Source organism: Sorex araneus, chromosome 1, assembly GCF_027595985.1.
Source record: "Sorex araneus isolate mSorAra2 chromosome 1, mSorAra2.pri, whole genome shotgun sequence".
NCBI classification, from domain to species: Eukaryota; Metazoa; Chordata; class Mammalia; order Eulipotyphla; family Soricidae; genus Sorex; species Sorex araneus.
Window position 1 is genome coordinate 23,475,058 of NC_073302.1, and position 26,618 is coordinate 23,501,675.

The 26,618-nt window shown below is 44.7% G+C and overlaps 1 protein-coding gene across 5 annotated transcripts in view; it reads left to right on the top strand.

Annotated features, from left to right (window-relative positions):
• The first annotated feature begins 821 nt into the window (after nt 1-821).
• Nucleotides 822-26,618, top strand: part of ECPAS (Ecm29 proteasome adaptor and scaffold) — a 126,879-nt gene continuing 101,082 nt past the window's right edge. The window contains exons 1-2 of one of the 5 annotated variants that reach the window (XM_055123828.1): nt 1,165-1,201; nt 11,186-11,289. In XM_055123828.1, the coding sequence (XP_054979803.1) occupies nt 11,268-11,289 (22 nt within the window). In that variant the 5' untranslated portion in view covers nt 1,165-1,201; nt 11,186-11,267. Of the gene's footprint in view, nt 1,202-1,496; nt 1,852-2,080; nt 3,960-11,185; nt 11,290-26,618 lie in introns of those variants that run through there. The other 4 variants (XM_055123819.1, XM_055123824.1, XM_055123835.1 and 1 more) reach the window with 4 other exon arrangements.

The following is a 26,618-nucleotide window of genomic DNA, read 5'->3' on the forward strand; positions in this document are numbered from 1 at the left end:
GGTCAAATTTGAAAAAAAAAAACCTACCAACATTTGTGTAAGAGTTTTAAAATTTTAAAACCATTTTGAGTTTTCTTGTAGACAATCTTCAATACTTGACAGTGCATATTAACCAGTTTGTCTCTATACTCCCCTCTGTATATTTGAAACTGTCACACAAAACATTTAGCATTTTTATAATAAATGCAATAAAGGAAAAAAAAAAGAAAAATGTAAATATGTAAGCACCTTGCACTTGCCTACTTGACTCAGCTTCCAAGACGTTAATTAGGGTTTTACAACTTTCCCCTGTTGGAAATTAATGCAATCTCAAATCCTGATTTCTTCCTCACCAAAATTAAAAGGACCTGCCGCTCTTGTAACAACTATTGAGTCCCTAAGAAGTACAGCAATTATGCCAACCCCTTATTTGAATCCCATTTACAAACGATTTTTGCGTATGTGACCTCACGAGCAAACTGAAGGCAGGGGACTCCAAGTGGGACATACTGGAAATAAATCATTCGGGTGTACCCCCAAGCACAGAGAGATCGAATTTATTTACTTATTTACTTTTATTGAAGTTTTTGAAAGAAAGCTCTATCGCATAGAGTGCAACGTGGACTTTAAAAAAAAAAAATCTTGCTTAACTTTTCCCCCGTCTAGAGCTCCGTGACTTTTCTCTCCACTCGGGCGTCCCAGCTCCTGCCAGCCTGGGACAAGCGGCCGCCGCAGGCCCGCTCGGTGGGGGGGGGGGGGGCGGAGGACAGGGGGGGCGCGGGCCAGCGGGGACCCCCGCGTGTGCCCGCGGCGGCGCCGGGGCTCGCCGGGGACTGAGTCAGCGTCGCGGCCGAGAAGTTCGGCCGGCGGGCGGGCGGGCGGCGCAGGGCGGGGCTTCCTCCCGCCGACTCCGCAGCCCGGCTGCACTTTTTTCCGAGTCCACGTCTCTTCCTCCGGCCCGGCGCGTTCCTCCGGGTCGGGAGCCGCTGGCCCGCCGGCCCTGCCCAGCCCGCCGCGCGACGATCGTCTCCCCGGGCGGCCGCGGCCCGCACCCGCTCGCTCCCGCGCCCCTCGCGGTGGGCGGCGCACGGCTCCCCGCCCCCCCCTCCACTCAACCCCCCCCCCCCCACGCTCCGGGCCGAGCCCGCGCCGCCGCCGCCGCCGGCCCCTCGCGTCCGCGCCCAGCGCCGCCCGGGCGGCATGGAGACCGGCTCGGACTCAGGTCAGCGGCCCGCGCGTCGCGTCCCCGCCGCGCTCCCGGGAGGGGGTGGCGGCGGCGGCGGCGGCTCGGCGGGGCGGGCTAGGCCGGGCCTCCCGCCGCAGGCCGGGTCCCCCCAGCGCGCGCGGGGCACAGCGCTGGGCGGCGGGGCGGGCGGGCAGCGGCAGGTGGGCAGGACGAGGCGCGAGCGGGGGCGCGGGGGCGCGGGGGCGGGCGCGCGGGGGGCGCGGCGGCGGGGCGGGGGGGCGCGGCGGGGAGGATGGCTCAGCTCTTTCTAAATATAAAAGCGGCGTGAGTCGGGAGCGCCGGGCGCACAGCCCGCGCCGCGCGGGGCCGGTCGCCGCCGCGTCCCCCCCAGCTCGGGCCGACACGCGGCGGGCCAGCGCCCGCGGAGTCGCGAGCTCGCGGGCGACGGCGGGAGCGACCGACGCGTGCCGCGCCGAGGAGGACGGACGCAGGCGACGGCGGGCGGGCCGCGCCGAGCGCGAGCGGAGCTGGCGCGGGGCCCCCGGCGCCCCGCGAGCCGCGAGCCCCCCGCGCCGCCGCCGCCGCCGCCGCCGCCGGGCCGTGCCCTCCCCCTCGCGCCCCTCCCTCGCTCCCTCCCCGGCGCAACATGGCTGCGGCCGCCGCCTCCGCCTCCCAGGACGAGCTGAGTAAGTGCCACGGCGAGCCCGCGGCCGCGAGCCGGGGAGGCGCCGGGGCCGGCGGCCGGGAGCCGGGCGGGCCCGAGAGCGCCGGGGCGCCCGGGCCGTGTGCGTGTGTCTGTGTGTGGGGGGTGGGGTGGGGGGAGCCGGCGGCGGCGGCGGGGGGCTGGGGCGCCCGGGCCTGGGCGGGCGGGGCGCAGGGACGCGGCCGCCACCGCCGCCGCCACCGCCGCCGCCGGCGTTTTGTAGGCCTCAGGTTTGCACCGTCACGTTGCGAAATAGAAACCGGAGCTCCGGGCGGAGCCAGCGCCGGTGCCAGCGGTCCGCCCCGGCCGGGCCCGGGAGTGGGGGCGGGGAGCCGCGGGGGGTGTTGAGTGGGGGGGCGCCCTCCGGCCCTCCCCCGCCTGCGGACTGGCCTGGAGCAAACCCCCCACCCCTCCTCCGCACACGTCGGTCCGTGCGTCCCGTCTGACCCCCGCCGCCCTCCGGGGCCTGACTGTTGGGCGAGTTCAAGGAATGGGTCCTTCCGGGAGGAGGAGGAGGAGGAGGGAGAAGAAGGTGCCTTTCCGTGACCCCCTTTAGACAGCGCTGCAAAGGTCAAGAATAGGCTGTGACCCTCCCGGGAAGCGGGGGGGTGGGGGGGACGAGATTAGAGGGCGGGGGCACGGGAAGGGTCGCGGCGCCCGCCCGCCCGCCGTGACAGCGTGTTCCGAAGCGAGAGCCAGGCCACCCTCGACCCCCGAGCGATGCAGTTTTCCAGGGCGCAGGCGACCTCCGTTCGGGGACACCTGTGGTCCCCGTGAATTTCTGTCCGCCCCGCCCGCCCGGGCTCGCCGCCCTCGGTGCTTTGTGGGAAATGTAGTCCGAGGGCGCCGCAGGCCCGGGTGGCGGGGGTGGTGGGGGTGGAGGGTCCTAGAAATTCAATTATCCTCGGACACGTAAGATCATTTATGCTTGCGTTTGGGGTGGGTGCTTCGATGAGATATTTGAGGCTGCAGTGTAACCCCTTCCCCTCTCCCCATGCCCTACACCCTCGGTTGCGGCCCTTCTGTGGATGCAAAAAAAAAAAAAAAAACAACACTAAAAACAAAAAAAAAACACAACAAACCAACAAGGAAGGGGCGTGAGTTTTAAATGCGATGAGGCATGGGTGAGGATGTTGCAAGGTCTAGCTCTATGAAGTTTATGTTGTTTCTGCCCCTTCTGATTTTCCATACGAGAGTAATTATAAACCTAATAATTTCTGTTTCTTTGGTGCTTGGCAGTTTAAAGCTACTTTTATATGCGTGATCTCACTTTTGCCCCTCCTAACGACAACGTGAGTCGGGTAGGTAGGAATTATCCTGGTTTTAAAGAGGAGACGACGCTCTGGAGAGACAGTACAGCTGGTCAAGTGCTTGCCTTGCCCAGGGCCGAACAGGTTCCATCCCTGGCACTGCATAGGGGGGTCCTTTGAGCACTGTCAAGAATGATCGCAGAGGGCAGAGCCAGGTTACAGTAAACCCTGAGCATCTCTGCATGTGTCCCCAAACCAAAAAAACAAAAACAAAAACAAAAACAAACCCAAAAAACCCCCATAAAAATAAAAACAAAAAAAAAAAAAGAAAAAAAGAAAAGGTGAGAGACTGGGGCAGAGTTTTCTCACTTCCAACCTGGAGTACCATCAGACCTTTCTGTGATCAGTTCCCAGATTTTTGTTTTGTTTGTTTATTGGTTATTGTGGCAAAATGCACATAATGTAAAATTTAAAATTTACCATCATAGATTTTTTTTCTTTTTTGGTTTGGGCCACACGGGTGGTGCTCAGGGATCACTCCTGGCAGGGCCCAAAGGGTGTGTATGGAGAGGGTTCCCGGGCTGGGGGGTTAGTGCAAGGCAAGTGTGCTGCATACTGTACTATCTCTTCAGCCCCCACCACAACCAGTTTTAAGTGAACAGCTCACTAGGACCAAGTATATTCATACTGTTGTATAATCACTGCCTTTCATCTCCAGGAAGCTTTTACCCTGCAGAATCAAAACCTGGTACCTGTTAAACCCTAACACTCTGTTGCCATCGCTGTCCAGTCCCTGGCAGCTGCCAATCTACTTTATGTCTCTCTGTTTTCGGTACCTCATGTAAGTGAAATCATACAGTATTTGTCTTTTTTTGTGACTGTGCCACAATTACTCCTTTTTGTTAAAAATTCATAAGATCCCTATGTGAAAAAAAATCTATGTGAAGATTTATAAAAATTAAAATGCCAGACCACTAAGCATCGCCATGGCTAAATGACTCATAGCCGTATTTCTTTCCTCTTGAATACTGACTAGTACTCCTTTGTGTGTGTGTGTGTGTATATATATATATATATATATATATACACACCACATTTTCTTATCCATACTTCTGTTGGTAGAAACTTAGATTGCTTTTACCTTTTAGCTGTTAGTTTCTAATGCTTCACTGGATATGGATAAATCTTCTTGGGATCATATGCTAATTCTGCTTTTACCTTTTTTTTTTTTTTTTGCTTTTTTGAGTTACACCCGGCGATGCTCAGGGGTTACTCCTGGCTCTGCATTCAGGAATCACTCCTGGCAGTGCTGGGGGACCATATGGGATGCTGGGGATCGAACCCGGGTTGGCTGCGTGCAAGGCAAATGCCCTACCCGCTGTGCTATCACTCTAGCCCCTGCTTTTACTTTTTTAAAATTTAATTTTATTCTTATAAAATTGTTCACAGTGATTGATTATATTTAGCATTCCAACACAAATCCCACCTGTTTTTGCTTTTTAAAGGAATTCTTATACTGTTTTCCACAGTAATTATATCACGTTATGTTTCTACCAGCAGTGTACAATTTTTCAATTTTTCTTACTCTTATCAGTATTCTTTTTTCTCTTTCTGAGTAGCCATCCTAATGCATGTGAGGTAGTCTGACTTTTTAAGTTGTTACACTGCAAAATCATTTGAGTTTATAATTATATCATAAAATGTGATAAAATTTGAGTTGACAGTAGGAATGGGGAATAAAACTAGAGGAATTGGTTATCTTTCTAACCTAGCTGTTTATGTGTCTATACAGTTTGCTCTTGTACATCAGGTACCTGTTAAGATGTTGCCTTATCCATTAGTACTAATGGATAAGGAATTTAACTAACTTTAGCAGCTGTTGGAAATGTCAGAAGCGAATAATGAATAATGCCAGTCCTTCCTCTTTCAGTGTTTTGTTTGGTTAAATCATCAATCACAGTATCTGTTGATTTGGTTTTTATCTCCTCCCCCCCCACCCCCCAGGGTAGATGATAGATTAGAGGTAGTTGGTTCTGTGGAATAATTTATTGAAATTACACTATTAATTGGCTAAGGGGTTTATGACATTTAAACTTCAGCAGAATAAAACTGATGACTGGTAAAATGGTGCCTTTTAAAATTTCACCATAATGAGTTGGGCTGGAGAAATAATGCGGGGCTTAATGTGCTTGCCTTGCACATGGCAGCCCTGTTGGGTCTCCAGCACGTGTGCTGATCCCCCTCTCCCCTCCCGGCCCTGGGAGCAGTGATCCTAAACACAGGCACGTGTGGCTCCCCCACACCAGCTTCCTCCAGAAAAGAGCTAAGTATATCTGAATTAAATATTTGCCGGTTGTAATTTCTAACCTAGGATTTAGTAAAACAGACTGTTAGATGCAACATTTTTTTTTTGTTGTTTTAATACTTCATTGTAAAGTCTTAAAATATACTGAAAACTTGAAAGTAAGAATTGACGTATATTCACTAATTTAATTCTATATTTGCTGTTTTACTAGCTTTATTAAATGTCCCACTTCATTCCATCTTTAAAGTTTTTAGTTAAATATTCTTTAGAAAGATTGCTAAAATTCAAACCAAATATACTAAAAATGGTTAAGTATATAGATATAGAGTTCACTGGATAATGTACTTGTTTTTTGAGGCAGTGAAAACATATAAATTGAAAGCCTCAGTATATTTTACCCTTAAACATTTCTTCACCAGTATTTTAAGCGCTGTCAAGATTTTTGTTCACCAAGATGTTATAATTTTGTTAGAATAATGTAAGGTGCCTATGTACTTTTTATTCACTATTTTATAAAGTGGAAACAGTCTCTTCCCCCCCCCCTCCGGTTTTTTGGGGTCACACCCCATGGTGTATAGGGGTTCCTCCTGGCTCTGCACTCAGGAATTAATCTTGGCGGTGCTTGGGGGACCATATGGGATGCTGGGAATCGAATTCGGGTTGGCCGCGTGCAAGGTAAACACCCTACCTGCTGTACCCTACCTGCTCCAGCCGCTAAGTGGAACCGGTCTTTTTAGGTTCCTAAGCTCCGTCAGTAAGTGATAGAATTAGAATGAAATCCCAGATGTCTCAGACCCCTGTGTGCTCATGACTGGCTTTAGCCCATATCACCTCTGTGTGCCATCAAGCGTTCAGGAGATGAGAAAGAGTAAGTTAGGGGCATTGCTAAATTCTCAGAGGTTATTTTAATCCTACTATTGTACTATTTTTTAGTATTGATGTGGGTACAAGAGAAAGGCTAAAGCCAGCCAATGAAGCAATACTACTGAGAAGAAAGAAAAAGTTCTGAGCCAAAATGTACACTATATGATATAGATAATGCTATTGTAATATACCTGGTTTGAGATGTATTATTTTATTTATTGATTGATTGGGGCTGGAGTGATAGCTTTGCCTTGCACATGGCCTGACCCGGGTTTGATTCCTCTGCCCCTCTCGGAGAGCCTGGCAAGCTACCGAGAGTATCTCGCCTGCACGGCAGAGCCTGGCAAGCTCCCTGTGGCGTATTTGATATGCCAACAACAGTAACAACAAGTCTCACAATGGAGACGTTACTGGTGCCCGCTTGAGCAAATCTATGAGCAACAGGATGACAGTGATACAGTGATACAGTGATTCATTGGGCCATACCCAGTGATGCTTAGGCATTACTCCTGGCTCTGTATGTACCAGGAGTACAGATCTCTGGGTGGTGCTTGGAGAGCCATATGGGGTACCAGGGATTGAACCTGGGTTAGCAGAGTGCAGGCAAACGCCTTACCTGCTGTTCTCTCTTCTGCCCTTCAGGCGTATTATTTCAGATTTCAGATGAACATTTTTACCTTTGATTTTAAGCAACATACATGAATTGAAATTAAATCTATATTTATTTCTAGTTGTATTTGCCTCCACACTTTGCTGGAGCACTTGACACAGAAATTCTTTTGTTTTCTTCTTTTAGTTATATCCCTCTTTTCTTTTTTCCCCAAGTAGTGTCATTGATGTATGCAGATTTCCAAAACGTAAGCAGGATAATCTCACGGAATTAGTTAGAATTTGTTACCCTTTCTCAAATACTAATTGTCATATTGAGTCAGGTGATTGTCATTGTCATCGAATAGTAAAGCAATGTTTATGGTTGGTTTACCGTATGTCTTTATCATTTTTTATGTTTTTTTATTATTATTTTTTTTCTTTTTGGGTCATACCCGGTGATGCACAGAGTTTACTCCTGGCTTATGCACTCAGGAATTACTCCTGGCAGTGCTCAGGGGACCTTATGGGATGCTGGATCCAACCAGGGTTGGCTGTGTGCAAGGCAAACGCCCTACCCGCTGTGCTATTGCTTCAGCTCCTTTTTATGTATTAACTGATGTTTTGCAACAGTCCACTGAGTGGTTTTTTTTTTTTTTTTTTTTTTGTGGGGCATGGGTGCACTTCTGGCTCAGGGGTACTCCTCAGGGCTCAGTGCTCATGGGTCACTTGGCAGTGCTGAGGGGACTATTTGTGGAGTTGGGGATCAAGCCTGCATTGGCCACATGCAAGGCAAGCTGAACTGTCTTTGCAGCCTCAAGTGTGGTAATCTAAATACGACAGGGATTAACTTCCCATATCGTAGGATTAAAGCTAAAGTTCAGATTCTCTGATTCCGAAGTTTATGTTAATTCAGTTCTACCAATGTCACTGTCTCTGAATGGGAAAATGCACAGTTTATGGTAAGACCAGCATCAGTTCTCCCACTAGACTCCAGAAAAACAACTTGTGAACATAAATTTTGGCCACAGTGTTCTGATGTTCATAGACCAGGTCAGGCTTGGGGTGGGCGGGGGAGTAATGCCAAAGAGAGAACCAAGAGTTCTGAATGTTAAATGCAGTTCTGAAATCTAATTTGTAAATCACTTAAGGTTTTTAAATCACGAATTTAACCTTTATATTTGGGGTGATATAACTTAATGGAATGAAATTAATATAAAACATGTGGGCTACTTTTTCTTCTAAGCTCTGCCAATCAAGAAAAAATTTACAATATAGTTAATATTTCAGCAGTGGATACGGAGATTTCTGACAGAGGGAAGGAAGCATTCGAGGCTTTATATTGTGGTCTTTATAAAAACATCTTTTGAATCTGATCGTCATTGGGCTAAATGCGGGGATAAAGTGTCGGGTATGAAACCCTACTAGTAACAGTATCATAATGACAGTGCAAGAACTTAACAAAAAAGCGCCTCTCATAGAGGCAGATTGGTGGGTGGGAGGTGGGGGGTGTGAGGGAGTGGTGGGCACTGGCGAAATGAAATGGACACTGGCGAAGGGATTGGTTGAAATCTTTTATGCATGAAACCCAAATCATGAATAACTTTGTAATTTCACTGTGACTTTAAAAAAAAGTTTCTATTTTTTTATTAGCTGTTCTTTTTTTTACTCCTATTCCATTGTTTTGAATTATTCGTGCAATAACCTATATTAAGTTTTTTTTCTCTTTTAATTAAGGGGCGGGGGGGGCCGAAAAACCTGGCCGCTTTCAGGGGCTGCTACTGGTTTGGTGCTTGTGTGGGTGGTATGTTCTTGGCAGTGCTTGGGAAGCATGTGGTGCCAGGGGTTGAACCCCAGTCCTCCCACAGGCAAAGCATGCATTCTAGCCCATTGAACCATCTCCCTGGTCCCTGTCATCCTGACCCTTTGTTCATCAGTTTGCTCAAGCGGGCACCAGTAACATCTCCATTGTGAGAGTTATTGTTACTGTTTTTGGCATATCGAATACGCCAGGGGTACCTTGCCAGGCTCTCCCCTGGTCCCTAACTTGTAATATTCAATAATTGCAAATACTGGTGAGAATAGTTAGAACTGAGGCATTTGACCTTGCTCAGAATATAGTCTGATCTGAGTTACTGATCTCTCTGGTTTCATCCCTGGCCGCTCACTGCCTTGATGCTTGCAATTTATATAGCTCATTTTCCCTACACATTTCCCAATTAATTAAGCAGACTTAACTGTTGAGTGGCTGAGTTAATGGTCCTGTATTTACAGACCTTATTATTACAGGCAGATTTATAGATAAATATAACAAACTCATCAGAAGGCATAAAAAAAATACACAACGTAGTTCTTGGAAACATCAGGGAGTGAGAATAGCATTCCAGGCAAAGGAACTCTATGTCCAGCTAAGTCATAGAGGGACTGGGGAGATCAGCTCAAGTGGTCGAGCACATACCAGGCCATGTACATGTCTCTGAATTCTGACCCCCCCATCACAGTACTGCTGGCTGGGCCTGGCACCACTGGCCCTCGCATCAGTTGACATCGTCCCAGTGGTTCCCTGAGCACCACTAGCTGTGTGTTGGCTACACAAGTAAGTTGAATTCTGCTGGGAGTAGCCCCTTAGCCCCTTTGAAAAACAGTGCTGGAAAATTCCGTGTGTGTTTTCAGAAGAAGAGTAAGTCTGAGGTGTTGGGATAGCCTGCTGTGACTGCATGACCTACAGAGCAGAGATAAAATTAGGTGTTTGAAACTTCTGCCTTTGACAATTTGGAATCTTCAGCAAATCATATTATCTTCCCAAGTCTCAGTTTCTTTCTTATAAATTAGGGCCCATACTCATTGTATTGTGAGGACTACCAATGCGTGGGAAAAGAATGCTGTATGAATAATGAAGTGCTGTATAAATCAATATTTCTAGTGGGATGGCGGTTTGCACCAATAGGAGATGAAGGTAGGAGGGTAGGTTGGAACCAGCCTGGGTAGGAATGCCAAGGTAACTAGTTTGGACTTTGTTCAGCAGGCAGTGGAGAACCATCAAAAGCTTTCAGAGCAGGGGTGTAACACGAGTAGACCTGTTTTATAAGGCTAGCAAGTGGCAGTGACTTTTGCAAGGATCCTAGAGTCTGAGTGCAGTGAGAGTAACCAGGAAGGTATCACAGTGGACACATGAAAGAACTGTAGCATTGGGGTTTGAACAGTGGAGTGCATTTGGCAAGGAGGTGACGAGGCAGAATTTACCGGACAAGTTAAGGGGAGGAAATAGGGATGATTCCATCTGCCTTTTTTCAGATGATTCCGGAAAGAGTTTTGGGAAGGGTTGGTGGAGAGTGAAGCCACGTCACTGATTTAGGGAAGTGGAGAAAATTGAGAATGGGCTTGTGTTCATTATGACTGTTATTTTTGTCATCACTGGGGCTTGAATCCTTTGAGCCACATCGTGGGCCCAGTGAATACATTACTTGTTGAATGAATTCGTTGAATTTTTGAGACATCCAGTGACTGAAATGTGTGACTAAAAGCTCTGGTAGTGGAGGAAGCCTGAGCCAGTTTTGAATTCTGGCTTTCTAAATTTTCAGTTAATAGCCTTGAGCAAAGGTACTAACTTATGTACCTTGGTTATCTCATCTGTAAAATGAGAAAATAACCATCTATTTTAAGGGGTTGTTAGAAGAATGAAGAGATAATGCAAGCTTGCAATTTTGCATATTGTTAGCTGGTGAGTTGCAGGTGTGGATGGGTGATGGTGAAGTCACAGGGAATGGAGATGTTACTCAGGTAACTGTTGGGGTGGGGGTGTATGCATAGTAAGGAGTGAGAAGTCCCAGAACTAAGAGAGAGCAAAGGTTCCCAGGGTTATGACTTTTAACCATTTGCATTCTCAGTGGTAAGGTCTTACTCATGTGTGCCTATCCACCGATATTCTTGTAATACTTTTTTTTGGTAATGTAGATGTGTCTACATTTCTTATTTCAGCATGGTTTTGTATGTGTATGATCATATGTACATATGTAATAAAATATGTCGTATTGGACTCTTTTTTTAGTCTTCAGTGAAAAATTTTTAGTCTTCAGTGATTAATTACCAGTATTAAAAAATTTTACTTCTATATGGCAACTTTTATTTATAAAAATATTCCTTATTCTTTCTCCAATTTGGTAATCACTATAATTTTCTCCATTCTGAATTTGTGAAGCAGGGTATTAAATTAGGAAATCTTAGCATAGATATGAAAAGTGCTCTTTTTCTTTTTTTATGGTAGCTATAAGTCTTTTAATTGTTTTTTTTTCTGGTGTTCTAAATAATAGATTCTTTATACAATTGCGTATGTACGAGTGGATGAACATACCATTGGTGGTCCAGAGGATTTTTGCCAAGACTGGATAAACCATGTATCACATTGATTGTAGAGGTTAGTAGATTTAGTTTCTTAGGATTATGCATTTTTTAAAAAGCATATAAATAATGCATAGGTTATCAAGAAGCAGTCTCCCTGTCTCTTAGATCTTTTTATATTTATATATTTCCTTTTCTAGTTCTCTTGAGAAAATCAGTTGAGTTTGTATATGTCTGAAACCTGTATTTTCTGTGATGATAAACATAAAAAATTAGCAAAAAAGAAAAAATATTTGAAGATGTTGCTTAGTAGTGTCTGCAAGCAAAAATAAAAGTGTTAGTTTACCAGTAGCTTTGTTTACTTTGACTACAAAAAAATGATTTCACGTGCTCTAGGAGTATCATCATGGAGTAGTTTTATTTGTGGCAAGAGTTTTGAGAGAAGGTCATCATGGTAGTTGGATATTTCTGAAAATTCTACATCTTGATAGACATGCTTTCCTTAATTCTGCTCTCTTCTGAGGCTGAACAAGAGTAGGATGTTAACTTCACCTGGATGGTGTGGATGGTTCTTTGAAATTCTGTCAGTTCAGATTGTAAATTCTCTGTGACCTTGAGTCCCTTGCCTCGGGAGTACTGGGAACTTGACATCTTCCATCCGAAGGTAGATTTTGTTGCTCTCTAAAACTAGTGACTCTCCCTTCCCCCAGTGCGTCCTGCTGTCTTTCTGTATGGATATTGCTGGTGATACTGTATGATGCTCTCATGTTATTAGAGTTTTGAGGAAGGAAAGAATAATTTTATAGTGCAAAGTTCAACTTTAGAATGAATTTTTAAAATTTTTTTTTTTTTGGCCACCTCACATGTTTGAATTCTGTCCTAGAAAAATGGAAAATTGAGAGGTTGGAAGATTTCTTTGAAAGTGAGAAATTGTTTATTCAATCCTAGATTCTTCTGTCTATGGCTGTGGTGCTTGTGATATGTTAACGTCACAAAAAGCAAAAAGCGAGCTGGTCAGAACATAAATATCTGGGATTAAGTAGTGACTTAAAGATCGTTCTAAAGTTTACACATCCAAACCAGCATTATCATATATAATTAGCTGCCTTGGGTGATTCATAACTGTATTACACTCAAGTTTTATGCTATCAGAACTCTAACATAGCATATATTGTCTGATGTGGTTTTTGTAAGTTGGACTAGTCTTTCTGGTCATCTGTTTACTGACACTGATTTCTAAGTGGTCATCTGGCAGCTGCTGTCTCTGGGGGAAAGGGCCTACCTGGCAAGTGGGCCTCAGAGTACTTAACCCTTGACATCTTGCAGTTAGGCTGCTCTTTTCTCACATGACCCTCCTGGCCATCTGGATTCTGAGAGGGAGGGAGGGGGAGAGAGTGGGGGGCGGAGTGGGGAGAGAGAGAAGAGGAGGAGAGGGAGATTTGAGTACTCTGTGCTACTGTGGCTTTGTCATGGGCTCCACTGCTCCACTGATATTCCAGGGTGGTAAATGGATGGTAAATGTGGTGCAGGATAATAAAGGTAAACGGTGCTAAACGGTGGAAAGGGATATTCCAAGGTGTAAAGGTGGGGTTGGGAGGGAGCACGGGAAGGAAACAAACGGGGAAGAAGGGGCCCTTAATGGGGAAACGGTGAGAAACCCTGCCATGTGCTGCTGCCTCTGAGGAGGAAGCCCCCTTGACTGGTGGGAGACAGCCCCCAGGAACCGTCCTGGCTGTCAGCATCTGGAAATGGAGTGCCACACCCCAGCATACTGTATTTCTGTTTATTGTTTGACTATTCTGACATTCTTCTTAAAAAAAAGTAGTAAGGAATGGGGCAAGTCTGAATTTATGACAATCATAATCTAAGTAGCACTGTAGCACTGTCGTCCGTTGTTCATCGCTTTGCTCCAGCGGGCACCAGTAATGTCTCCATTGTGAGATTTGTTACTGTTTTTGGCATATCGAATACGCCACGGGTAGCTTGCCAGGCTCTGCCGTGTAAGTATTGCTCCCAAAAGAAGTATTGTACTGGTTTAGTTTGGATTTTGCTGGATATTAGAGTGACATTTAGTGAATTAAAATGATGTATCTGAATTGACAGATGATATAGATTTTAACTACTAGTATCTTGTTAGGTTTATAATGCATATTATTTACTTAAAATACTTAAAAATGTTTAATATTACATTAAAAAATCTAGATTTACATTAGGGCATTTTTGAGTCATAGTTTTAGCCTCAGACTCCTAATCGCAGTGAGAGGTATTCACCTGTGTCTGCACATAACCAACGATAAACTATATTTAGGTGCCATGATTTGCATAGTTACTTACCATGGCTTTCTTTCAGGCATACGGTGTTCCCACCTCCAGTCCCTTATCTCTTACCTCAGATTCCCCTACCCTCTAAAAATGACTCCTTGATTGTTTTTAAGTTGAACTGTTCTAATTTGGGCCTCAGACTTACAGTAGTGTTGGATCTAGTGGTATAGAATATGTATGTGTGTGTGTGTGTGTACACACACACACACACACACACACACACACACACACACACACACACACACGAGGCTGGAGCGATAGCACCGAATGTAGGGCGTTTGCCTGACCCGGGCTAGATTCTTCCGCCCCTCTCTGAGAGCCCGGCAAGCTACCGAGAGTATCTCGCCCGCGTGGCAGAGCCTGGCAAGCTACCCGTGGTGTATTCGATATGCCAAAAACAGTAAAAACAAGTTGCATAATGGAGATGTTACTGGTGCCTGCTTGAGCAAATCGATGAGCAACGGGATGACAGTAACAGTGAGATGTATATATACAGGTACTTGACCTGTACACGAGAGAGTGGCCCAAGGCCCCTCATTCTTGCCCCCTGTTCCAGAGATCTCTTTTTGCCGCCATTTCTCTTTTCTTGGCATTATTGTTCCAGTAATCTGGAGCCAGTGTTTTGCCCGTCTTTATTACCTCCTATTAGACATGTTATTCTATATACCAGAGGTTAGTGAGAATATCTGGTGCTTGATTTTGTCCTCTTATTTACCTAGCCTATATCCGCCAGTTAGAAGCATATTGTACATACCAATTTGTTTTTGTGTATTTTCTATGATTTAGTTTTTTTTTGTTGTTGTTGTTGTTTAACTTTTGGGCTTTCTTTTCTGAAAATGGCATTTTGGATACACATGTCAATTTGGGCATGAAACGTCTGTTTCATACTCTCATACTCACATCCCCTTATGCCCCCCCCCCCCTAACCACATGCTCCTCTTCTAAGCCATTTCAAGAATTCAGTTAATTATTATTTTTTGGCCTGGCTGGGGAACCCAAAGACTGTCGTCACATGGAAGACATGTGCTCTAATCACTAGCCACTCCCCCCCACTCTGAATGTAATTAACTTCTAAAGATGTAATGAGTCATGGACCAAATTTTGCATTGTTGTGGAGCATTTGTTATTTTGTGTGTTCATGGATTTATTTGCTTTTTCTTCTTTGCTGTAACTACCAAACCTTGATTTTTTTGTTTTGTTTTGTTTTGTTTTTGGGCCACCACCAGTGGTGCTCAGGGCTTCATCCTGACTCTGCACTCAGGTATCACTCGTCACGGGACTTGGGGGACCACATATGGTGCTGGGGACTGAACCCGGGTTGACTGCGTGCAAGGCAAGCTCCCCAATGGCTTTCTTGATTTGTCAGGACATTTCTGCTTACGTGACCAGAGATGAGAGACAAAGACCTTGAAATCCTGTCACCCAGACCACCTGGAATTTCTGTCTCGCTCCTCCCCCTCCCTCACCGTTTGAAACCCTAAGCACCTATTACTGTATAAAAACGTAATCTTTTCCCAAGCATCCTGATGCTGGGTGTCATAACCCTTACCAGTCCCCTTCTTTCCTTTGCTACAGATAATAGATATATACATTTTTAAACAACTGTGCTATGCCATGAGGATTATTTCATATATTTAACTGGTACTTGAGCAACCACTTTCTGCAGGGGATTGCGTGTAAGTGCTTAGATACCAAGAGCCGAAAGACTGAGTCAGATTTTCTTGCTCTGAACCTCTAGAGGTGAATGGAGACTAATGAGTAGGCCTGTGGAATCAGATTGATGTTATACCTCAAAGAGTTATGTAGGGAAAGAAATGTAGGGCGAGGGAAGACTGCTGTTCTCTAGAGGAAAGATCTGGAGTGCCAAGGGAGATGTAGGAAGGCCTGTGAATTTTTGTACGGCCAGGATGGGTTGTGTCAGCATGGAGTAAGTACTGGAGTAATACTTGAGAACCGTTCACGGGGAGGATTTGGAAGTGTGGTGCTGCAGAGATAGTTGGGGGATGGTTTCGAGGTAGTTGAGGGGTTTGGTTGACTTAAAGGACTGTGCTGGGAGAATTGATGATACAGTTAGGAAGCTCTTGCAGTTGGGTTGGCTGTTGGGGAGCAGCAGTTGACCTGGATGAGGTCTTTTGAAGCTGAACGGGCCCACACTGGGACAGACTACTTCTCTGGTCTGATGTTCACCCGAGGTATTTGCTAACTGCTTAGTTTTTAAACTGTACTTGATGGAAGCTAATATTTCCCTTCTGCATTTGACTACAGTTGTAAGATAACTTAAGCCAAAATGGGGCAATTAAGAATTAAGGGAGTCTTACGGGAACAAGAGAATGACTTTCCAAGAGCAGTTTGGAGCCAAGGATTCAGAGTCATCTGTTCTCCAAGTCTCTTTCCATTCTTGCTGTGGATTGGCTTCTCCCAATTTTGTGCTCTGTGGGGTAGGCTTACTATGCCAACATCATATGTTCTGATTTGGTCTACACATGATGCAACATTGGTTTGACCTTTTAACTCCAATCCAGAATGTGTGTGTGTGTGTGTGTGTGTGTGTGTGTGTCTATGTGTGTATGTGTCTGTCTGTGCGCGCGCATGTTTTCATTTGTTTGTCTTGGTTTGATTTTTGGGCCTCACACTGTGGTGCTCAGGGCTTGCTCCTGACTCTGTACTCAGGGGTCACTCCTGGTGAAGGACCATATGTGGTTCTAGGGAATTGAACTATTTCAGTGGGTCAGCTGCATTTAAGGCAAGACTCCTCCCCTCTGTACTATTCTTTGGCTCCTAATTCTGAATTTTGGAATTGAGTAAAGGGCCTATTCTCTTGACACATTGACTGTCACCGGGGCATCAGGTCACACTGTGTATAGTTTGGGTTTATACAGGAAGTCTTCTCATCTCTATCCACATGTTCTCTGCTTCAGTCTTGCTGTAACTTAGCATGTTAGAAGGTACATCGAGTTTGGAGTTAGACTTCAAGCTCATGTTTGAAGTTTAACTTTTCCCCTTACTACTTCCATAATTTTTATTTTTGATATATTTAAATAAAAATTTAAATGAATTTTAGACTCTTCTCATATGTAAGTCGAAGGTAATACTACCTCAATAAATAGAATGTGGTTCTAGTGTATTGGTGGAGAGTAAAGGTCTCTACAGGTTCGATTTATGATTTTGTGTCAGCTTGGTGACCTTGTTAAGTCAGTCAGATTTTGAGCTCCAGCTTTTTATAAATAAATGCAGAGAGAGAGAGAGAGAGGGCGCGCCAGGAGTGAGCCCTGAGCACTGCTGGGTGTGGCCCCCTCCGGAGTAAAGAATCAGTGTTTTTTTTTTTTTTAAGAATCAGTTTTGATGCATTAAAATTTTTTTTACAGAGCAGTTTTAGGATCACAACATATTGAGAGCTACGCACAGAGATGTTCTGTATACCCTCTTCACCCACAATTATAAATCTCTGATTTGGAATTTGTATCAACATCACAACCAACAGAATGTTACTTTTTTTTTTTTTTGCTTTTTGGGTCACACCCAGGGATGCTCAGAGGTTAGTTCTGGCTCTGCACTCGGTTATTACTCCTGGTAGTGCTTGGGGGACCATATGGGATGCCATGGTCGGCTGTGTGCAAGGCAGATGCCCTACCTGCTGTACTATCACTCCGAGACACACACACACACACACACACACACACACACACACACACACACACACACACACACACACACACACACACACACACACGGCTCTGCTCAGGGCTTTCTCCTGGCTCTGCACTCAGGAATCATTCCTGGTGGAATTTGGAGGACTATATGTGATGCCTGGGATCGAACCTGGATTAGCTGTGTGCAAGGCAAGTGCCTAACTTTAGGTACTGTCGCCCCCCCCCCCCCTGCATTTGTTTTGGTGTTTGGATCACACCTGGTGGTGCACAGGGGGTTGATTGCTGGCTTTGTGCTCAGAGATGGTTCTTGGTGATTCAGTGCTGGGAGCCATATGGGGTGCTGAGGATCAAAATCCATGTGTAAGGCAAGCAGCTTTCCTGCCGTACTCTCTTCAGCCCCGTAGTTATTTATATGTAGTCGTATGCCTTGAAGATTCCATGCTGTCTTTTCATGGATGGAAATATCTTTTTAGCATGAATTCTATTTCATTGGATGTACCACAGTTTATGCATTCACTTACTGAAGGTTTGCTTCCAAATGTTGGCAACTGTGAATAAAAACTGCTCTAAGTATTAGTGCAGGTTTGTGTGAATGGTGTCTTTAGGAAAATAACAGTATGTTTATGGTCTTTTTGTTTGTTTTGAGACCTCACTGAGTGATTACTGACTCTGCACTCCTGCACTCCGGAATAAATCCTGGCAGTGTGTATGGATGCCGGGTAGTCCATGTGCAAGGCAAAAGCTCTATTTTCTGTACTACTGCTATAGCTCCTGTTTTTTTTTTTTTTTTTTTTTTTTAAGTTTTACTTATATTTTTGAGTTTGGGTCACACAGTATTCAGCAGCCACTATTTGATGGCTGGGTGCGCAGAGGACCATGTGATGCTGAGAATTAAGTACAGGCTTCCTTCATATAGAGCATGCATTCCACTCCTTCGAACTGCTTTTTTATTTTTTTTGCTTTTTGGGTCACACCCAGCGATGCTCAGGGGTTACTCCTGGCTTTGCACTCAAGAATTACTCCTGGCAGTGCTTGGGGGACCATATGGGATGCCGGGGATCGAACCCGGGTCGGCCGCGTGCAAGGCAAATGCCCTACCTGCTGTGCTATCGCTCCGGCCCCTTTGAACTGCTTTTTGATTAAAAAAAAAATAGTTTCGTGCTGTGCTCTGGGGTCACTCCTGGCGGTGCTTGGTGAACCATATGCGGTGCAGGGCATCAAACCCAGGTCAAATTCTAAGAAACATTCAAACTGTTCTTAAGTGACTCTATCTTTTTTTTTTTTTTCGTTTTGGGTCACACCTGGCGATGCACAGGGGTCACTCCTGGCTCTGCACTTAGGAATTACCCCTAGTGGTGCTCAGGGGACCATATGGGATGCTGAGAATCGAACCCAGGTCGGCCTCGTGCAAGGCAAATGCCCTATCCACTGTGCTAACACTCAAGCCCCCATGACTCTACCATTTCTATTCCTACCAGTAAATTTTCATTCTTGTTTTTACTTTGATCATTCATCTTCCTTAAGGCTCTAACTTTATAACTCTGTGACTTAAATTTATTTCCTTTTCCCTGAAATAGAGATTCTTAAAAAAGTATCTTTGCTCATTATGCTATTTTTTCTAAAAACTGAAATGAATTTATTTACTTATTTTTAGCTTTTTGGGTCACACCTGATGATGCACAGGGGTTACTCCTGGCTCTGCACTCAGGAATCACTCCTGGCGGTGTTCAGGGGACCATATGGGATGCTGGGAATCAAACTTGGGTTGGCCGCTTGCAAGGCAAACGCCCTACTCACTGTACTGTTGCTCCAGCCCCTGAAATGTATTTTTACTGAGGAATATTTGGAAGTACATTTAAGCATAAGGAAAAAAATCATTGGTGTATTTTCATATAGTTGTGTTATAAAAATCAGGACATATATGTTTAAAACAATTAAATATTTCAGTGTGATGAAAAGTTTAGAAAGTAGTCTTAGGAACACTTACTAGATTCCCCCACCCTTGTCGAGTGTTGCTTTTTTCAGGGGAGGGAAGATCTCCTGAGCAGTGCTCAGAGGGTCCTGTGATTACACGATACTTGGCCAGATGTTGCTCAGGGGACCACACAGTGCCAGGAATCAAACCCAGGACTTCCATGTACTTCACATGTACTTAAACCCTGTGAGCCATTTTTTGCCAGTGTCGGGGACCCATAGGGAATGCTGGGAATTGAACCCAGCTCAGCTGTGTGCAAGGCAAATCCCCTACCTACTACTGTACTATTGCTGCAGCCCCAGTCTTGGAATATTTTAAAAACAATTTTTACTGTTAGATTTAGATATTTTCTTTCTTTCTTTTTTTTCTTTTTTGATTTTGGGGCCACATTAGTGGAACTCAAGGCTTACCTCTGAGTTTAGGGATGTGTGCTTAGGTTAGGGATCTGTGCTCTGGGCTGGGTCCAGGGAACTGCAGCCCTGGGGACGGTCCAGCATTGGCAGGTGCCAGGGAGACACCTTAACCCCTGTACTGTTGCTTCAGCCAGTATTTTGTTTTATTCTTTTGGTGTTTGGCCCACACCCTGTCGTTCTCAGGGATTACTTCTCAGGGATTACTTGGTGCTTGAAGATCACTGCTGGCCTTGCTGGGTTGAACCTGGGGCTGCCTGCTAACGCAGGAGCTTCAGCCCACCGAGTTACCTCTCTGGCTCTGTTTTATTTTAAAGAAATAAACTTGTTCAAAACAAAACAAAACTTGACAGATAGAGTTCTGATTTCCTGTTGCCAGTTACAAATGTTCCGTTCCTTCCCCTTTTCCCTCTTCTTTTGTCATTTCTGGATGCATAAATCATATGCAAAATATGTATACATTTTAGTTTAAAATTTCCGTAAGTGAAATCCAGCAAGATGGCCTTCTGCAGCCTCCTTTCTCGTTTGATCTTACGGAGATCTTTTCACGCTGCTCCAGGTGATGTTTAATTCTTGCTTATTTTCGCTATTTCATGTCACAGTATCTTTGACTCTTTCGTTTTTCTTCCTTTCATCGTCCCTTAATAGGTCTTCTTTTATTTCTCAGAGTGAAACCCTGAGTGTGAGTTTGAGGACTAATAAATTATTTTTTTGCAAATTGGTGACTTACAGCAGAAAGTAAGTCAATATAATTTGATTTATTAGACAGCTCTTGTTTTTGAATCCTTTCTCATTGCAGACAGGGTTCGTTTGCCGACTGGTGAGAGTTTGGAGCTGGGCTGCTCTGGGCTGCTCCGCGGGAGCAGACTGTGGGCACGGCGTGTCTGTGCTCCTCAGCTTTCCTCCATGGCTGTGCTGGGTGTTTGGTAAGGATTGTGCTGGTGTTCGCTGCATCAGCAGTGAACTTTTGGTTTGTAGCCTTCGCTGGACATTTGTACTGTTACGTGTTTGGCCACACCCAGCGGGGCTCAGGGCTTACTCCTGGCTCTATGCTCGGGGATCAGTTCTGGAGGGCTCAGGGGACCGTCTAGGGTGCCAGGGATTGGGCCCAGTTGGCCATGTGCAAAGCAGTGCCTTACCCATCGTGCCGTTGTCTGGCACTGTAAAGTCAAATGTATACATATTTCGCATATGCCATTCTGGCATGCCATTTGTACTGTGTGGTTTGCTGTTTTCCCTAATGTGAAAGGTGTGAACCTACATCTCATTGTGTTAATTTTGCACATTTCCGATTACTGTGAGCCCAGCTTTGCTTTTGGATTTATTGCTTTTTCTTATTTGTGGAAATTTTTTGTAGGAATTTAAAAAAAAATTTAAAAACTGTTTCATATTCAGGGGGCTGGAGAGATAGTACAGCAGATAAAGCACTTTGCCTTGCATGTGGCAGACCTGGGTCTGATCCCGAGCACCCTAGATGGCCCTCTAGGCACTACCAGAAGTGATTCTGGAGTGCAGAGCTGGGGGTAACCATGAGCATTGCCCAGTGTGGCCCCCAAACAAGGATTTTATATTCAGTTCCTTTTCACTTAAAAAACATTATTGTCATTTGTTTTTACTTAATGGTATGTTGTTTTATAGTATTTAAAAACTGTTAGCTTTTTATACTGTTTGATTTTAATTATTATTATTATTATTTTAAGTGTTAAAAATATTTTCTCACAGTAGTAGTCCACCTGAAAGAGATTTGGGTATTTTTCCCTATATGGGTAAAGCAAACTTTCTAGTTCCCAATTGACTAATTCATCTTTTCTTCTTTAATTCTTTTGAATTTTCTGCTTTAATTTTTTTTTTTATATAGAATCACTGTGAAATACACAGTTACAAAGCTGTTCATGGTCGAGTTTCAGTCATACAATATTTCAACACCCATCCCTCTACCAGCGCATGTGTCCCACCACAGTGTGCCCAGTTCCCTCCTGCCACCCCAGCCTCTATGGCAGTGCCTCTCTCTCCCTCTCTCTCTCTCCCTTCCTCTCACTCTCTCCCTCCTTCCTCTCCTTTCTCCCTCTCTCCCTCCCTCTCTCTCTCCCTTTTTCTCTCCACCCTCCCACCTTTGCCCCCCCTACCCCTTTTGGGATTTGCAATACAGATACCGAGAGGTTATTACGATTATTCCTTTACCTGTTTTCAGCACACAGTTCTTATCCAGTGGAGTCATCATTTCCATCTATCTTTGTCATAGTTGTTTCTATTGCAACTGCTTCTTCCCCAGCACTTGAAGCAGGCTTCCAACCATGGACCAGTCCTCCTGGCCCTTGTTTCTACTGTCCTTGGGTATTTTTATCATATTACATCTTTTTTATATCCCATAAATGAGTGCAATCATTCTGTGCCTGTCTCTTTCCTCCTGACTCATTTCACTCAGCATGGTACTCTTCATGCCCATCCATTTATAAGTGAATTTCATAACTTCATTTTTCTTAATAGCTGCATAGTATTCCACTGTGTAGAAGTACCACAGTTTAACAGTCATCTGTTCTGGGGCACTTGGGTTGTTTCCAGATCTGGGCTATTGTGAATAGAGTTGCGATGAACATAGAAGTGCAGATGCCATTTCTGTGTGTTTTTGGGCCCCCGAATTTTCTGGTTTTTGTCAGTTGCCTTTAATTCACATTTGTGAATTAAAAATTTTTTGCTTTTGTCGATTGCCCTTCATTCACATTTGTGAATGAAAATAATGTCCCTTTACCCCACTGTTAAATGTTGCCTTGAGCAATCAGTCTCAGGCCTTCTGTTTCCTTTCTGCCTGCAGCCACATATATAGGTGTAGAAGCAGCGTTTTTCACTCATGCACCCACAACTACCAGGCTCTGGTGCCCAGTAGGACTGCTGCAAATACTCGAATGAGGAAGGAGTGAAAGGGCATCTGGATAGAGCAGCTGGAACCTCCCGGGGAAAAGAGGGGAGTTTGCTGGACCTTGAAGGAGCAGGGAAAGGAAGGAAAATTGGCCAGTTTGAAACATTTTGGTATTTGCTGTTTTTTCTCTAGTGCTAGAACCATCGGATTTGTACATTTTCAGTGTTCTTGGCAAAAAGTCACCTCCACCCCCACCCTCCCACCGCCCCACCGTTTTTGGGCCACACCCAGCCATGCTCAGGGGTTATTTCTAACTGGACACTTAGGAATCACTTCTGGCAGCCTTGGGGGATCATATGGGGTGCCCGGAAACGAACCTGGGTTGGCCACACGTAAGGCGAACACCCTACCCACTATACTACCACTTTGGCCCTTGGCTAAGATTTTTAGACTGAAGGTCAGAGGATTCAAGTTCTCACTATGCTGATAATTATCTCTGAGTTCTAAGTCCTAAGTGAATGAGGACTTAGGGCTCACTGCACTTTGTATGCTAAACGGTTTTTCACTCCTTTCTGACTCTGGTCCAGTAGAAATTCTTTGTATATGTCTCAAAATAAAACTTTATTGACTTGTAGTATGTACATGGGTTCATTAAATCAGTGATCTTTTACACTTGTGTACTGCCCTGCATACAGGTCCACAAACCAGCAGCTGTAAACAAGGTGCAGACCTGGGGTTTTAACTCTTTCTCCACCCTCTTGATCAACTCTTGTCCTTGAAGTCACTACGTTTAGTGATGCACTTAAGTTTTGTACATTTCCTTTATTTTTTGGGGGGCATACCCAGCAGTGTTCAGGGATCATTCTTGGCAGGACTGGACCATATGGGGTGCTGGGGGTTGAATTTGGGTTGGCATCCACTGTGCTGTCTCTGGCCCCCAGAAGGAACAATTTTAATAGCTGGAAGAAAACAGATATATTCTGACAAGGGTCTGTCTTGAGGACCCACCCTCTGTAATTTGCTTGGAGGACTCATAGGACTTTGCATGTGTTTGTAATTCACAGTTAAGATTTACTGCCAGGAAAGGAGAAAAAAGCAAGCAGGGAAGAAGAAAGGAACATGGGGAGAAGTCAGAAAGAAATCACTTGCAGGCTTCCAGGAGTCCTCTCCCAGTGAAGACACACAGAGCATGCCTAATTCCTCTGACGGCAGGTTGTAACAACGTGTGTGAAGTGTTATCGACCAGGAATGCTCATTAGAGATTCAGTACTGAGGGTTCTATTTGGGGTTCCTTACCTTGGAACCTTCTCTCTAATTTAATGTGCCTAAATTCCAGATTTTCAGAAAGAAAAAGGAGTTCAGTGTATCACTGTACCACTGTCATCCTGTTGTTCGTCGATTTACTCGAGCGGGTACCAGTAACGTCTCTATTCCTCCCAGCCCTGAGATTTTAGCAGCTTCTCCTTTCCTTACTCGTCATTCCCAATGATTGGAGGCTCTTTCGGGGTCAGGGGAATGAGACCTATTGTTACTGTTTTTTTGCATATCGACTACACCCATGGGTAGCTTGCCAGGCTCTGCCCAGGCGTGTGTGTGTGTGTGTGTGTGTGTGTGTGTGTGTGTGTGTGTGTAATGTCACTATCACTGTCATCCTGTTGCTCATCAATTTGCTCGAGCGGGCACCAGTAACGTCTCCATTGTGAGACTTGTTGTTACTGTTTTTGGCAAATCGAATACGCCATGGGAAGCTTGCCAGCAGGAGTTCAGTGTAAACCCTATTATTTATACAATAACCTGGGTCAGAAATTCCCACACTTACTTGGCCTGCCACCCTGTTTTCAGAAATTACTCAGTGTCCCCCTAGTATTCTCCGTTCTCTAAGGGAGAAATAGAAAGGACCCCCCAATTGCACCTGAAGCAGCTGCTGCTCTCTCTGGATTCCAGTGCTCCCGCTGCCCCGGGGTGGTGGTGAGATCTTGGCATTTCCGAGGGTGGCAGTCTCAGCTGCTCTTTCCTAGACACGGTCTATCTTTAAAGTCTGGAGTGCAAAAGCTCTGAAAGCACGATTAGAAGCCCAGAAGCCTTTAAATGAAAAGAATATTAAAAATTAGATATGAAAAGGAAGGGTATAAGTCATAAGGCCTATTAGGAAAAAGAATTTCAAATGCGTGCAAAGACTTTTCCCAGTATGTGAGAGCTTTTATAATTCAGCAGTTCAAAATAAAATGAATAATATGCTCAGAAGATTTCTCTAGTGACCAATAAATATTTGAAAAGACACTTTAATACAGTAATAAAATAGATAATGAAATAAAGTAACTGTGATCATTTATCATTTATCATTTCCATTTAAGATGGATTACTTTAAATCTTTGTAAGATTGATTACTCAGTGTAGGAGTGGATATAGAGAAATAGTTACTGACATTTACAGCTGGTGGTATGAATTAGCATAGCATTTGAAGTGCATTTACCAGAGGCTGGAGAGAGAGTACAGTGGGCAAAGGTGCTTACCTTGCATGTGGCCAACTTAGAATCAATCTCTGGCGCACCACCTGCCTCCCTGAGCCCTGCCAGCAGGGATCCCCGCATCAGTGAGAGCCAGGAGTAAGTCATGAGTGCTGCTTGGGTTGGCCCCCAAACAAACACAAAAATAAGATGAAGTATTTACTGTAAATCTCTTCAGCTTGACGATGCTTCTACTCATTGACTCAGCAATTCCATGTCTCGGTTTATAGTTTTTAGAAGCCCTTATAATTGTAGAGATACATATGGGTAAGGATGTTCTTTGGAGCAGTTTGTAGTAAAAATGGTAATAAGTAATGGGGTTAGTTAAATGACTGCAGAGTAGTATCGCTGTTAGATCTTTAATGCTAATGAAAATATATTTAAGATAATTCAAAATATTTTTGGGGTAGTTCATTTTATTTATTTTTTTTTTTTGCTTTTTGGGTCACACCCGGCGATGCACAGGGGTTACTCCTGGCTCTTGCACTCAGGAATTACCCCTGGCGGTGCTCAGGGGACCATATGGGATGCTGGGATTCGAACCCGAGTCGGCTGCGTGCAAGGCAAACGCCCTACCCGCTGTGCTATCACTCCAGCCCCAAGGGGGGTAGTTCATTTTAAAATCTAGTGTTAGATTAAAAAATTTGGTATTAAAATGTAAGCTGAAAGTATAGGAATATACTTCATAATCTTTAGATATTCCACTTAGTGTGAGAGTATGAGCATATACATGTTTTATAAATATAAATATTTACATAGGTACTGTCCTAAAAAACAGTACTTGAGATTGATAGTTATTTGAAAGACATAGCATCACACTATCTGATCATGCTAAAGTCTGAAGAGTTTTGAGATATATTGCTCCAACATATATTTTGCTCCAGAGATATATATTGCACCCAAGATATATGTTGCTTTGGATAAAGAATTTGTATTAAAGAGGAATAAAAAGCAAACTACCAAGTAGTATTGTCATAGTTAAGATAGAATTAGTGTATGAGGAGGAGAGAAAATGGTTCGGAATATATCCCCCACATTCAGCAATGATTGATTACCTGAGGGCATAGTAATGTCTTTCATTTTTCACAAGTAAAATGAATTTGATATGAATTTGAGTAAGACAAAAGAACATAAAATTTCTGTAGAGGAGGGGACTTGTTCCTCAGTCTGAAGTAATGTTTGTCTTAGATCTCTTCTAACAACCTGAAGGATGTTTCCCACAGCTAAAAACCTACCTGAAAGGTAGGGCTTTAGGTTGCTTTTGAATTTTGTTTTGGGGGGGACGAAGGCACACCTGGCAGTGCTCAGGGGTAAATCCTGTCTCTGCCCTCAGGAAATCACTGCTCTGGGAGTAGGGGGTGTCAGGGATGGAACCCCCTAGGCTGTGTGCAAGACAGGCATGTTAGCTGCTGTACTGTCTCTCCTACCCCCTGCTATTGAGGTTTTAGAGTGTTTGGTTACATCCCTTCTTGTTTCTTAGCAGACACTTCTGGAGACCGCTGCCTAATTTGGATTACCATTGTTACGAGCACAGAGGGTGAAGACAGACAGGGTTCAAGTTCTGTGCCTCTAAAATCTGGGCTCAGAGATTATACTGTTAACTTTTTGCTGTTTATTTTCTAACTTGGACAGACTAAAGTGTGCACGCGTGCATGTGTGTATGTGTGCGCGCGCGCGTGTATGC